At 47.4% G+C, this 13,801-nt stretch overlaps 2 protein-coding genes across 2 annotated transcripts; one reads left to right on the top strand and one right to left on the bottom strand.

The window, feature by feature from the left end:
- Positions 1-109: 109 nt before the first annotated feature.
- Ftsj3 (FtsJ RNA 2'-O-methyltransferase 3) lies at positions 110-7,145 on the bottom strand. The gene is made up of 21 exons (XM_059271981.1): positions 6,763-7,145; positions 6,589-6,681; positions 6,343-6,448; positions 5,788-5,834; positions 5,606-5,685; positions 4,950-5,049; positions 4,669-4,863; positions 4,474-4,589; positions 4,263-4,367; positions 4,082-4,182; positions 3,664-3,744; positions 3,440-3,577; positions 3,213-3,348; positions 2,031-2,215; positions 1,726-1,843; positions 1,395-1,654; positions 1,190-1,275; positions 998-1,097; positions 715-898; positions 536-630; positions 110-451 (listed from the first exon to the last, which is right to left on the bottom strand). The coding sequence occupies exons 2-21, from the start codon at positions 6,653-6,655 to the stop codon at positions 259-261; spliced, it is 2,493 nt and encodes an 830-aa protein (XP_059127964.1). The 5' UTR covers positions 6,656-6,681; positions 6,763-7,145; the 3' UTR covers positions 110-258.
- On the top strand, positions 6,875-13,773 carry Psmc5 (proteasome 26S subunit, ATPase 5). Its single transcript, XM_059271980.1, has 12 exons — positions 6,875-7,228; positions 7,816-7,887; positions 11,305-11,374; positions 11,703-11,800; positions 11,949-12,005; positions 12,093-12,323; positions 12,564-12,690; positions 12,780-12,970; positions 13,075-13,173; positions 13,255-13,365; positions 13,472-13,558; positions 13,672-13,773. The coding sequence occupies exons 1-12, from the start codon at positions 7,175-7,177 to the stop codon at positions 13,723-13,725; spliced, it is 1,251 nt and encodes a 416-aa protein (XP_059127963.1). The 5' UTR covers positions 6,875-7,174; the 3' UTR covers positions 13,726-13,773.
- The last annotated feature ends 28 nt before the right edge of the window (positions 13,774-13,801 follow it).

Genomic DNA, 13,801 nt, shown 5'->3' on the forward strand with positions numbered 1-13,801 from the left:
ACAATGCCATCACACTGAATTTCCCCTTAAGGCTTAAAAAAGATGTTTCCATCCCAAGTCCTTTGTGAAAGATTGGGGGAGTCCCTTGGTGCTTTCATGCATGACCATTCTTCAAGAGGCAAGGAAGGACTTCTATTGTAGAATTGTAGGCACACAATAGCTCCCCTAATCATATGGTTTTGGCAACAGCAGGTGCCAAAACCACCAGAGTGAACTATACCACATCTTCCTAGTCTTTGTCTCTCCAGATGCCTCTGCTCACTTCCGCTTGTGTTTTTTCTTCTGTTCTTTCCGTTGCTGTGCTCTCTGGTCCTTCTTCATCCTAGAGTCCACTACCTTGAAATGACCTCTGACCCCAGCTGGCCGCCTGACCTTACGGCCTACACCTTTTTTAGCTACAACGTAGGTGACCTGGCGTTTCTCCTTGCCGAGTCCAGCCTTCTTGTAGAGACTGTAAAAGAAAGCAGCAGGTTATGGTCCGCTCTCTGGACTCTACTTAACCCGGTGTCTTCGTGGTTTCTGTTCGCCAAATTACCTTCGCAGCTGTGCAACCTTTTCTCGTTCCGAGATGTCCACGGTGTTCACCACAGCTTCTGCCTTCTTCTTGGTCTGCTCCAGCTTCTTCAGCATCTGGAGGGGAGCCTCAGTTAGATGACTTCTTTCTCTAACTTTCCCCGGCAACTCCTAAAACCTCAGGCAATCTCAGCTGCTTACCCTCCGTTTCTTTCTGGCCTTAGCCTCAGCTACTTTCTTGATGGGCCGTGCATTGATTTCCCGCCAGCGTTTTCGGTAATGCTCCACATCCTTCTTGTCAACAGGCAGCTGGCGTATCCGGTGCTGCTTCTCTTCCTGCACAAACCACTCTGGAAGTTCTCCCTCATCTTCATTAAATGCATACCTGAGTAGAGAGGATACTAAGCCAGCAATCACCTGTTACTTCCCTAAGGAAGGAAACCTTCCCTTCGCCCAGGGAACTTCATGATGCTGGGGCTCTTACCGGTTGAATGAGTTATCTATAAGGTCTCTCTTTGCCTTTTTGGAAGAGGCAATAACAGCACCTAGAGCAAGGCCTTCAGGGTCCAGAATTCGGTGTTTCGCTGGAGAGGGAAAGGCAAAATTCAAAGCCTGATTCTCATCACTGAAACTTGCTCTGGTTTCTCCCTCCACTGTGTACATACATACTTCTTACCTGGGTCCTCAATAGGCACGACCTCAAACCCATCGTCATCTGCCTTAGAACCACGGCTTCGCTTGATACCACGGGATGCTTTCCAGCTATGGAAGAAGGCAGAATTGTGATGATTCTACCGCCTCCATGGGGATAATCCACTTTATTTCCCATTTAAAACCACCCAGTGAAACTACACAGAAACTCATCAGCTATATCCACTCACTTTTCTTCATCCTCACTGCTGCTGCTATCACTATCTGAGCTGTTGACTTTGTCCTCCCCTCCAGGGTCAGTGACAGCTTCTGTCCCCGAAACAGCCTCTGTCTCCTTAGGAACCTCATTCTGGCACTGGGGAGGTTTCTTCTCAGTCTTCAGACTAGAAGGTGGTGGAGGTGGCTCCTTCCTCCGGCTCTTGTGGAGCAGCTGTGCCTGACTGATCTCCAGGGCCTCATCAGCGTCATCCTCAATTCCACTGAAGCCATCCTATGATAGGAAAACCTCAGCAACCCTTCTCCCAGAGAATTCCAGTGTCCTGTCAGGCTCCCTGGCTCTACCTTGGAGAACCACAGGTTAGCTTGCTCTTCCTGCAGCACCGCCTTTTCTTCCAGTGGTACCAGCAATGGATTCTCTCCTTCCTCCTCTTTATTGTCATCTACTTGAGCAAACCGCAAGCTGTAGACCCAAAGGAAAGTGAGATGAAACTTAAGTTACACACTACCACCACCTCCCCCACCCCACCCCCCTCCACCACCACCCCACCAGCAGCACCTAGAAGCTTTGCTGTCTATGCCCACACCAATTCTGTCTTGAGAATCAAGCTGAGGGTGGCAGCACTTCCTTTCACACACACAGCCCTTACCACTTCCGGTCCTTCAGACCAGAATGTGTCCCGACTCCTGCCAGCTCTTCTGGATCCACGTCACTTTCCAGAGAAGTATCATCATCATCATCCTCAGCGTCTGACACATAGATGTCATCCCTTGGCAGATCAGACAGAAATGTGTCTGCAGCATTCATGTCTCCTTGTGTTACTTCCTCTAGCAACTAAAGTCAACAGGGATAGACTGAAGTACTTAAAGGCAACACAGTGCATATTCCCATGCCCATTAACTTAGTTCATCTTCTTAACATTTGTCAGAATACTGACAAATGTTAGCGCCTACACAGCAGCTGTGACCTAGAAAAGGAACCAGCATGTCTAAAACATCCAGTTCTAGGTTCAGGCCTACATGCTGACTAGTTTAAAAATAACTCAGAAGCCACTTGAAATACCTGAATTTACACCTCTACATTTTGATCCCAAGTAAAGAAGCACCAGAAAGCATGCATCAAACCAAACTGATAGCTTTCAAGTACTCTCAGAACCAAGAACCTATTCTCAAGGTGGACACAACTATATTTATCACAATATCCTGGGGTTATACTTAACCAATTTCTTAATTCTCCATAAAACTGGCAGTGGATATGGTATATTCTTGTTTAACAAATGAAACAAACTGAGAAATGGTACATGGTTGTTACATACCTCAAGTAGAGTTGAAACTAAAAGCTGTACCTGCTCTATTTGCTCTCCTGTGTCAATAAAGGTGACTAGGCTATCTTACCACAAAAGCTCATTCTGCATGTGACATTGCTTTCACCATGGAAGGCATGTTCTTCATATTTGACAGAAGCATCACCTAGCAGCCCAATGCGAGTTGCTCATTGGCCACAGTGAGGTGAAGATGACTGCCCCACAGAGGAATCCAGTCTGTGTTGGTAACCTAGGCGCTACAGCTTCATCTACTGTAACGTGAACTCTTGGTCTTAATACTCTAGTTTTACAAATCTTCCTGATCTCCTGTTAGGCATGTTTCTTTTCAGCGTGTGAGTCAAGAGTATTCTCACTTTTTTCCTCTACAATTCCCCTTACTAACTTTATTGGTGAATACAACAACCAAACCCCACGATCATTCAGTACATTTACTGAATGATCCAATGTCCCTCCACCTCCAGGCCTTCAAACTGATCATCCTGACTCCCGTCTCCAGCCGTCCCTTACCTGCTGACCCCGGATGGTACGCAGGGAGAACATGCCTGTCTCCCCCTCATCTGCAATGGAAACCCCAGGCAAATCCATCTTCAGTTCTACACGCTCCCGCTGCTTCCTCTGTTCACGAAGCAATTTCTTCTTCTTCCTGAACAGATAGTTTGAGGGATTTAACCTGCCTGGCTCCAAAACTTCTGTGCCTTGTACCATCTCCATATACTCTTCCTCAGGCCCCTCACCTCTTTAGTTCGGCCACCTCTTGGGCTTTCATCTCTGCCAGGGTCCGGTTAAGCTGCTCCTCCTCCTCCTCCTCCTCTGAAGCCTGCTTTGTCTCAGCAACTGACTCATCCTCATCACCTTCTTCTTCTGAGCTAAGGCTGGCACACCAATCCAAAGAGTCTGCTTATTTTCCCAGACACTTGGTCCAACAACCAACCACAGCTAATCCTGGTTACTTCCTCACCTGATGTCCAGTGCCTTTGCTTGCTCTTTCAGCTTCTTGGCCACATATCGCCGAAGTCTTGTTCTCCAATTCAGGAGAGACCTGCCCAAGAAATACTATTACTAATCTTTTTTTTTTTTTTTTTTTTTTTTCGAGACAGGGTTTCTCTGTGTAGCTTTGCGCCTTTCCTCACTTGGTAGTCCAGGCTGGCCTTGAACTCACAGAGATCCGCCTGGCTCTGTCTCCCGAGTGCTGGGATTAAAGGCGTGCGCCACCACCGCCCGGCCTACTATTACTAATCTTAATCATCCCCATCCCTGCCTCTTTAAGTCCACACTCCAAATTTCAGGCTTCAGCCACAAACAAATGGAATCCTGGTTCCCAGAGTCCAACGTCATGTTCTTCAAAGGCCTGTACTCTGGCCCTTACACCTATGTACCTAAGTTCCTTGCGCCCCAGCACTTTGATGTCCTGGCAGCATGCTCTTATATCCTCAGTTGTAGCTGGATGCTGTGCCAACTCTTCATCATCTATTGAGATCTATTTGTGAGGAAAAGGAATGAAATTTCTTTCTGGCCATGTTTCTGGGGCTCCCTTATACCTTCAATCTGGGAACTCACTTCGCTGGCCTTGGAGAGGAAGTCAACAGGATTGGCAGCTCGCAAGAAGTCAGTGACTGAGGTTCGGTGATAGAGAGTGAGATCACCTTCAGCATAACCTTCAGCCTTAGGAAGAGAAATAGAGATGGTTAGACAGGCCCTTCTTGGATATCAAGTCTTCCCAGTTTCACAACCCATTTCTTAAAAAAAAAAAAGAAAAAAAAAAAAACACCTTTGGCTTCTTCTTTGTCACCAGCTCAGTAACAGTTTTAGCCTGAACTTCAACCTCTTTAAAGGCAAACTTAGGATCGAAGAATTTACTGTCAACCTTGTCAGGAGCCAGGAATCCTAAAATGGGAAGACAGATCAAAGGTATGCTTTCATAATTAGAAGATTGTGTCAAGAGGAAGAAGTAGTGAAATCCCACCTTGGCAGACTACAAAGATTTCTGCAGATTCATGGCGAGAGGCCTGGGGCTTCGTGGCCTGGACACGGTGGAACAGCTGCTGGAAGATCCACAGCAGGGGCTGATAGTCACGGGAACGGAAGACTTTTGTGATGAAGCAACCACCACGGGCCAAAAAATCACAAGCTAGACGCAGTGCCATCAGTGTCAAGTTAGCTGTAGGGCAGAGACAGACAGTAAGAATCTGTAGCTTCAGAGCATGCCACCTCCACCCTCCCCTCCAAGCTCCACATTCCCAGTACCTTGTGAGTAAGCATCATGGACCCAACTAGCCCCAACGTTGGGAGCCCCATCATTGAGTACAACATCAACTTTCCAAGTCTTCAGCTCCTTCCTCAGGGCCTGATGAAAAAGTAAAGGGTTGATAGCAGTGGAAACGAAAGAAGGGCTAAGAATAGAATTCCTGGTTCAGTCATCTGTCAGTCATTTACTAAGTGCTCACCATGGGCAACATCCTGTGCCAGGTACTAGGGGTACAAGAAACAACACTTCGGTCTTCACCAAGCTTAGAATGAGTTCACTGGAAAGAACTTTACTGAAGATCTGTCCTACCAATTCACAGTACTGCTTCTACCAGGCTTGGTAGCACAAGCCTGTAATCCCAGTACTCAAGAGGCAGAAAGACTAGACTGCAAGATCAAGGCCAAACTTGTTCCACGTCAGTCTATGCTACATAGTTAGTTATAAGCTATCCTGAAGTACACAGCAAGACACTGTCTTGGGGGAAAAAAGAAAAAAAGAAAACCTTGACTATAAGTAAAGATGGAAATGTACACTAGGATTGTCATGGGTCTTTTGGGGCACATGCTTAAAAACCATGGTAAACTGGGAAGTGTTTCACCCTTAGGAGACAATGATGTCTGCACATAAAGGGGCAGGAAGGAGAAATTCTCATTACCTGCCTACAGCGCTCTGTTGTGATATCTTCCTGAAGAGTCACAACATTGGGAAGAGGCTTGATTGGAACCAGGTCCACTCCTGGAAGAAGTTAGGTCAGTGAATTACATGGTTCGAGAGATGGAGAACAAAGTTGGTATTTCACAAACCCCTCTCCCTCAATTACCCAGGAGAGTCACTCACCCACAATAAGACTGGATACAGGCATAAACTTGGCAGCCACCTGAAGCCTGTGAAAGGGACATATTAAAATACCTTTCCCTCTGGCAGTGTGATGTTGCACCCCTTTTAGGGGCACCTGTTACATGTAGTGGCCAAACGTCTTTACACACACATTCTCTACAGTCAAGAAGCAAACTGCTTCTTGAATTCCAGCACATGCCTGCATTCCCAGTTCCAAGGAGGGCAAGGCAGTAAACTCACAAGTTCAAGGCCATCCTGGGCAACTTTCAAGAGTCCCTGTCTCGAGAAATAATAAAGCAGATTCCCCAATCTCATATAACTCAGAGGTAGAGTGCCTGTCTAACATGAGTAAGTCCTTGGTTCCAGCCCCAGTTGAGGAAAAGAAAATAAAGCTGCCTTCCAAAGTTTAAGAAAGGAACATGCTATGGAATATTTCATCTGAATTATGTAATTACTCTAACAGGGATGGGTGGAGATTCGATTGCCACTCCAAAGCAACTCAAAACTAATCAGGGCCAGGAAGGTGCCATCAGTGCAGCCCCTGCCAAATGTTACCATCCTCCGGGCGCAGCACACAGGTCCAGCAAGGCCCGAGCTTTCTGCAGGAACTGAAAGCGGCGATTGAGCTGGATCAGTTTGAAGGCAGAGCGCGAACGATAACCTGGACCGTAGGGAGTTAGTGTACAAAACAATAACGTCTACGGAGGCCCTTTCTAGCAGGACTTCCACGGTCTCACAACCCCATCACCCCCTCTAAGGAAAAGGAGTTCAGTATTAGAAAAAGCGCGAACCCGGACTCACCAGTCTCCTTGGCCAGGTGATAGAACTTGTCCCGCCGGCTCTTGCCTACTTTGCCTTTCTTCCCCATGGTGGGATAGGGTAGTATCACTCACTCTGGGGAGAAAGAAAAAGTTGAGGACATCTTCCCGAACACTGGACTGCTTCGACTCCTTAGTTGACGAAGAAATCACTCACCGGACCCCGAGACAGCCCTTAACTCCACAGGGTTTTCAACACTTAGGAAACAGCACATGTAGGCAGCTATCGTACTTCCGCTTCCGCCCGCGTTTCCTGCGTTCCTGGCTTTAAGTTTTCCGCCATTTTGAGTGTGGCCAAAATTTTTCAGTCCGCGGGTCTTACAAGCCAAAAGTGGAGCCTAAGAAGGTCGCGTACAGTAACTACTAACCTAGACTCTAGGAAGCAACACCCAGAAGGTCTACGCCTCCTCACTCCCTCCCAAAGCTACCGACCTCCAGAAGCGCCTCTCCCATTAGAGCCGCTGTTACTGTATCGCCACACACCCCCCCCCCATTGACCCGGAACTCTTCTCGGCCGAGTCTCAGGTCGCAGGCTTCCGCCTCCGCGCCTGCGCGATAGGGTGACTTGGATGCCGGCGGTCCCTGCCGAAAGAGGGAAGATGGCGCTTGATGGGCCAGAGCAGGTAAGGCTGCGGCGGCGGCGGCGGAAGGCAGGCACCCAAGCTGAGTGCGGAGTGCCTATAACCTGAAGCGAGGAGTGGCCAAGAGCAAGGGGGTCGAGTGGATCAGGAACGGGTGGACCACGTCAGACTGGACCCTGCCTGGGACTGGATCTGCTGTGTCAGCGCCGCCCCGGTTCAGCAGGACAGGGGTGGGTAGAAACGGAATGAGGAGCGAGGCATGCAGGAATGGCCTGGGGCCGGACCTGGACTCCGGTCCTCCGTTTTGGCTTTGTCTGGAGTAGTTAGTTCACCTTGGGTCTGTATAGCTCTTGCCACAGAGCAAAGCGCTCCGTGGATATATGGCCCCTTGAGCCTCCTAAAAGTCTTCGGAGGTAGGTGGTAATTGCATCCTTTTAGTGGATTCAAAAGGAAGGGTTAGAACAAGAACTAAGCTTCGAACACACAGACCTCACCCATCGAGATCTGAGGAAAAAGGAATGAGATTTTTCTGGCCTTATTTCTTAAGCTGTATAGTGAAGTGCCTTGGAAATAGTATGGCTTAACCCCAGTGGTTTAGGCCCTTGTTTAACAATTACTCTTGTCTTCAGATGGAACTGGAAGAGGGGAAGGCAGGCAGTGGACTCCGCCAGTATTATCTGTCCAAGATTGAAGAACTCCAGGTGAGTACAGACACCAGAGGGAGCTAGACGAAGATGGGAAGTGATGGATGCAGAATTCCTCAAATCCTTATTCCACTGGGAGTGCAGTGGAGAGTTTTTTTCCTGTGTTGATCCTTTGTAGTTTTTTTTTTTTAATTTGTTTATTGTGTGTATGTGTGTGTGCATGCCTTTGTAAGTTTATGTGCACCATATGTGTGCAGTGCCTGTGGAGGCCAGAAGAGGGCAGTGGATCCCCTGGAACTTGAGTTACAGGTGGTTATGATCTACCATGGATGCTGAGAACTAAACCCAGGTCCTCTGCAAAAGCAGTAAGCCCACCTAACTGCTGAGCAGTCTCCTCAGCCCCTTCTTTGTAGTTGGGAATTAACAAGCAGTGTCAAGTATATTAATAATCTACTGCCCTTAACGCTCATCTCTTTGATTTAGTATTTAGTATTTGAGTAGTATTTAGTTAGGGTTGGTTTGTTTGTTTGCTTGCTTTTTAAGTTTTTCATTTTATGTGTATGGGTGTTTTGCCTGCATCTATGTCTGTGTGCCACACATATGCCTGGTGCCTGTGGAAGCCAGAAGAGCATGTGGGATCCCCTGGAACTGGAGTTACAGAAGGTTGTAAACTGACATGTGGGTGCTGGGGATGAAGGCCAGGTTCTGTGGAAGAGCAGCCAGTACTTTCAATGACTGCACCACCTCTCTAGTCCCAAGAGTCAAATTTTAATTTGGGGGAAAAAAAAAAGATATCACTGAGTGGGGTGTGGTAGGCATACCAGTAATGCTGGCACTCAGGAGGCTGAGGCAGGAGTAGTATTTTGAGTTTGAAATCAGCCTGGATTACATAAAACCCTATTTGGAAAACAAAACCACTTGTAAAAGGTACAGTTAGCCAAAGGTGTAAGTGGGAATGAGCATGGGTTTGGAAAGCCACAGAGAAAATTTCTGAACCCCAGGTGCATTTACAGCTATTCTATTTGGTTTACCTTTCCTTTTTTAGACAATGTCTCACTGTGTACCCCCAGATGACCCAGAACTCCCTATGTAGATAAAGCTGGACTCAAACTCAATAATTCTGCCTCTGCCTCCCAGGTGCTGGGATTAAAGACAAGAGCCACCACACCCAGCTTGGTTTACCATTTTTTAATGCTTCTCTATGTGATGTCATCTCTCTCAGGTCTGAAATAAAGCAGGATAATGGATGCTGTTGCCTGTGTGCAGTTTAAAGACAGATCTTTTTTTTTTTTTTTCTTTCTTTCTTTTCTTTTTGGTTCTGCGAGACAGGGTCTCTGTGTGTAGCCCTGGCTGTCTTGGAACTCGCTCTGTAGACCAGGTTGGTCTCAAACTCACCAAGATCTGCCTGCCTCTGCTTCTCAAGTGCTGGGACCAAACGTGTGCGCCACCATCACCTGGCTGTTTAACTGATTTCTAACAGGATCTCACTGTGTAGCCCAGACTGGCCTGGAACTCCTCAGCTTCCAGCCTCAGCCTCCTTAGTGTTGGAATTACAGTCCTGTGCTACTATGCCTACCCTGTTGTTATTTTTTCAAGAAAGGGTTTCTCTGTGTTGTCCTGGCTGTCATGGATTTCACTCTGTAGAACAGGCTGGCCTCTAACTCACAGGGATCCGCCTGCCTCTGCCTCCTGAATGCTGGGATTAAAGACCTGCACCACCATGCCTGGCTATGCTTACCTTTTTTACTCACTTTTCTAATTTTAGTTTTTGAAATTCTAATTTCACACACACACACACACACACACACTTTCCTTCCCTCCAGTCCCTCCTGTACACCAGCTCCCCTTGTTTTCTCTCAAATTCATGACCTCTTTTTGTTACATAGATGCATATGAAAATAATATATATGTTCCCAAATACATAAATACAACCTGTTCAGTCCATATTCAGTTACCTGTATGTATATAGTCACTTAGTATGATATGACCAATTTGGGGAGAGGGGCTCTTCCTTTGGGAAGATTATTTCTCTTCCTCTCAACATTCCTCCTTTACCCATAGTTCTTTGTCTAAGGTTGAGGCCCCATGGATGAGCTTCCCCCTTTCCATGTTAGCGTGTCCATTGGTGTCGTCCTTGTTCCGGACTTGTTTAGGTAGCCATGTTGATGAGACTTCATGAATGTAGCCTCTCTGGCATTTCTAGGAGACACAATCTAACAACAAACTTTTTGTTCCTCTGGCTTTTAGAATCATTTGCCCCCCAAATTATTTGCCTTCCAAAATGATCCCCGAGCCTTAGGTGTAGGAGCTGTTTAGGTATATCAGCTGGGACCAGGCAGCACACAGTCTCTTGTTCTCTACGTTTTGATCAGTTGTGGTTTTCTGTAATTGCCTCCATTTGTTGCCAAGAGAAGTTTCTTTGACAAGGGGTAAGAACTACATTTATCTGTAGGTACAAGATAATAGAATGTAGTTAGAGATTATGCTGTTTTAGTAAAGTGATGTTTGTAGTCTTTTCAAGATCCTTGACTTCACTAGCCCAGGGAGTCTCTAGATAACCCTGACCAACAACTCAAAAGGTAGATTACTCATACCTGGTGGGTTCTGTGTTGTTTGTTTATTGATTGATGTGAGGGTGTCAGATCCCCGGGAACTGGAGTTACAGACAATTGTGAGCTGCCATGTGGGTGCTGGGAATTGAACCCAGATACTCTGGAAGAGCAGCTAGTGCTCTTGACCAGTGAGCCATCTCTCCAGCCCCCTGGTGGGGTTTTTATTAACTAGTCTATGGCCCTTGCTTGGAGCATCGTCAACCCAGGTGGGAAGCTTTCATTTAAAATAGATGTGTATCAGTATACACAGACTTATATGTATTATACATTATTTTATGTAGCTAATGATTCCTTAATGGCTTTTTCAGACATCCTGTTTTACCTTCCTCCCTCCTATATTTATTTTCTTCCCTTTCTAATTAAGGCTCCCCCTTTCCCATTTCTTCCTTCACATCATTTATATCCCTCTCTATTATACACACACACACACACACACACACACACACTATGGTCCCGTTTTACTTTCCTGGCTTCTGCAGTCACCCCAAGTTGTATACACACATTTGAAGACTTGGCATTAGGAACTAACTAACTTTTAACTGACAGCCGTTGAGCTAGAACTCGGGCTTCCTGTCTCTTTCCACCATACCATGGTCCCTCTCCACAAGCCACTCCATGAGAAGCTATAATTTTTCACCATTAGATCCTGTTATTCCAGGACCGGTAGTGGACTAGAAGCCTTCTGTGATGGCTACCTGGGGCTCCTTAGGAAATCTTAGCAGACAGGACAGGGTCTTCAGACCCTGCTGGAGTGAGGTCAGAAGCAGCAGCTCAAACTTGCCTGTAAGCGTCTCAGCCAAGATCCAGTTTGCTAACAGGCTGTTGCTTCTGAGTAATGGGACTTGTCTCTTGTCCTCCTCAGCTGATTGTAAATGATAAGAGCCAGAATCTCCGGAGACTGCAGGCCCAGAGGAATGAGCTAAATGCAAAAGGTGAGGGGGAGGAGATGGAAGGCTTCGTGTATGTGTTGGTTGAGGCAAAGTCTGGGTGTTCCCAACCTTCCATCTTCTGCAGTGCTCACTGTCTCCTCAGCCTAAAGTGATGCTTTCCACTGTTCAGTGTACTTGTTTCCCATTTACCTCTTCAGAGATCCTCGGTAAACCCTTTTCAAGACAGAAGGGTTTTCTTTCAGTTTATGCATATTGAGTCTTAGTTTAGTTTATGCATATTGAATTGAGTACCAAGGAAATGCCAAATGAGAGGCTGGGTGGCTGGTGGTTCTTTAGGATTGTTTTTTGTTAGTTTGTTTTTTCTGTTCAGTTCGCCTGCTGCGGGAGGAGCTGCAGCTGCTGCAGGAACAGGGCTCCTATGTTGGAGAAGTAGTTCGGGCCATGGATAAGAAAAAAGTGTTGGTCAAGGTAAAAGCAGCATGACCCCAAGAACCAGCTCATTGCATTCCCACCCCTTGTATGCAGCCTTGCCGTGTTCTAGAACTTCCCTGGGTTATTCCTGGTTAGGGGTGATGCGCTGACTCTTGAGGAAAATCATGAGCCCTTATTTCTTCAGGTCCATCCTGAGGGCAAATTCGTCGTTGATGTGGACAAGAACATTGACATCAATGATGTAAGTGTAGCTGGTGATGTTGTGGATGGGGGAGCAGCACCACCACACTGCATCCTGAGACTTATCCTGCCCGGCACCCTTGTCCAGGTGACGCCCAATTGCCGGGTTGCTCTAAGGAATGACAGCTACACTCTGCATAAGATCCTACCTAATAAGGTGGACCCTCTGGTGTCACTCATGATGGTGGAAAAGGTGCCGGACTCAACTTACGAGATGATTGGTGGTCTGGACAAGCAGATCAAAGAGATCAAAGAAGTGATCGAGCTGCCCGTGAAGCACCCTGAGCTCTTTGAAGCACTGGGTATTGCACAACCAAAGGTAAACATCAGACTTTCCTGGGAGGCAGCGGGGCTCGGTCTCCTCAGACTAGATCCAGTGCTGGGGTTGCCAGAGCACGAAGCTGGTTTGAATACAGTGCAGAAAGGACATCGGTCTTCATTTCTTACATCCCTCCCCTCAAGCGAGAGGTCCAGCACAGAGCCCTCACTTGTTAGTGCATGTTCAGTAAATGAAAAGGATTGGCTTTTTCCCCTAAGTGTGATGTATCCCTGCTTCCAGGGAGTGCTCCTGTATGGACCCCCAGGCACTGGGAAGACATTGTTGGCCCGCGCTGTGGCTCATCATACGGACTGTACCTTTATTCGTGTGTCTGGCTCTGAACTGGTACAGAAATTTATCGGGGAAGGTAACTATGGCTAAGACTGTGAGTGCTGAGTAGAAGGGGAGAGGGTGGTGTGCACATCAGCTCCTAATGTCAGGTTGGCCTTTGCACAGGGGCAAGGATGGTGAGGGAGCTGTTTGTCATGGCACGAGAGCATGCTCCATCTATCATCTTCATGGACGAGATTGACTCTATCGGCTCCTCCCGGCTGGAGGGAGGCTCTGGAGGGGACAGTGAAGTGCAGCGTACCATGCTGGAACTGCTCAACCAGCTGGATGGCTTCGAGGCCACCAAGAATATCAAGGTGAGGTGGTAGAGGCTTTCCCACAAGCCAGGTAAAGGTGTGGGGTGGCATGGGTGGCACAGGCCTAGGAGTTGTTGAGCTGATTCCACCCCTTCCTTTCCCAGGTTATCATGGCTACTAATAGGATTGATATCCTGGACTCTGCCCTGCTTCGTCCTGGGAGGATCGACAGAAAAATTGAATTCCCACCTCCTAATGAGGAGGTCTGTGGTGGATGGTGCCTGTTGGAGCTCTGGCTATGGAGACAGGGTGCAGGGCTCAGGGCTTTCTTCTTTTATCCCTAGGCCCGGCTGGACATTTTGAAAATCCACTCTCGCAAAATGAACTTGACCAGGGGGATCAACCTGAGAAAAATTGCTGAATTGATGCCAGGAGCTTCAGGGGCTGAAGTGAAGGTAACTGGAGGCTTCAGGGAAGCAGGACAGTAGCAGGATGCCTTAAGAGCCAACCCAGTGCTAAGGGGGCCCAGTAGCAGAACCTCAGCTTCTCTTCCCTGCTTAGGGTGTGTGCACAGAAGCCGGCATGTATGCTCTGCGGGAACGGCGTGTCCATGTCACTCAGGAGGACTTTGAGATGGCAGTAGCTAAGGTATGTGTCTCCACCCTTCTGCCTCTCTGGACCATGGGCTAAGCTTGTATTTGCACAGTTCATAAATTCCCGCTCACACATGTATATTCACTCTCTTCTACCTCCCTCTCCAGGTCATGCAAAAGGACAGTGAGAAAAATATGTCCATCAAGAAGCTATGGAAATGAGGGTGTGTCCTTTGTGTGGATCCCTCCAATAAAGGTCTGTGCGGTAAACTCTCGAACTCCAGTCTGTTAATAAGCG

This window comes from Peromyscus eremicus, chromosome 8a, assembly GCF_949786415.1.
Source record: "Peromyscus eremicus chromosome 8a, PerEre_H2_v1, whole genome shotgun sequence".
NCBI lineage: Eukaryota > Metazoa > Chordata > Mammalia > Rodentia > Cricetidae > Peromyscus > Peromyscus eremicus.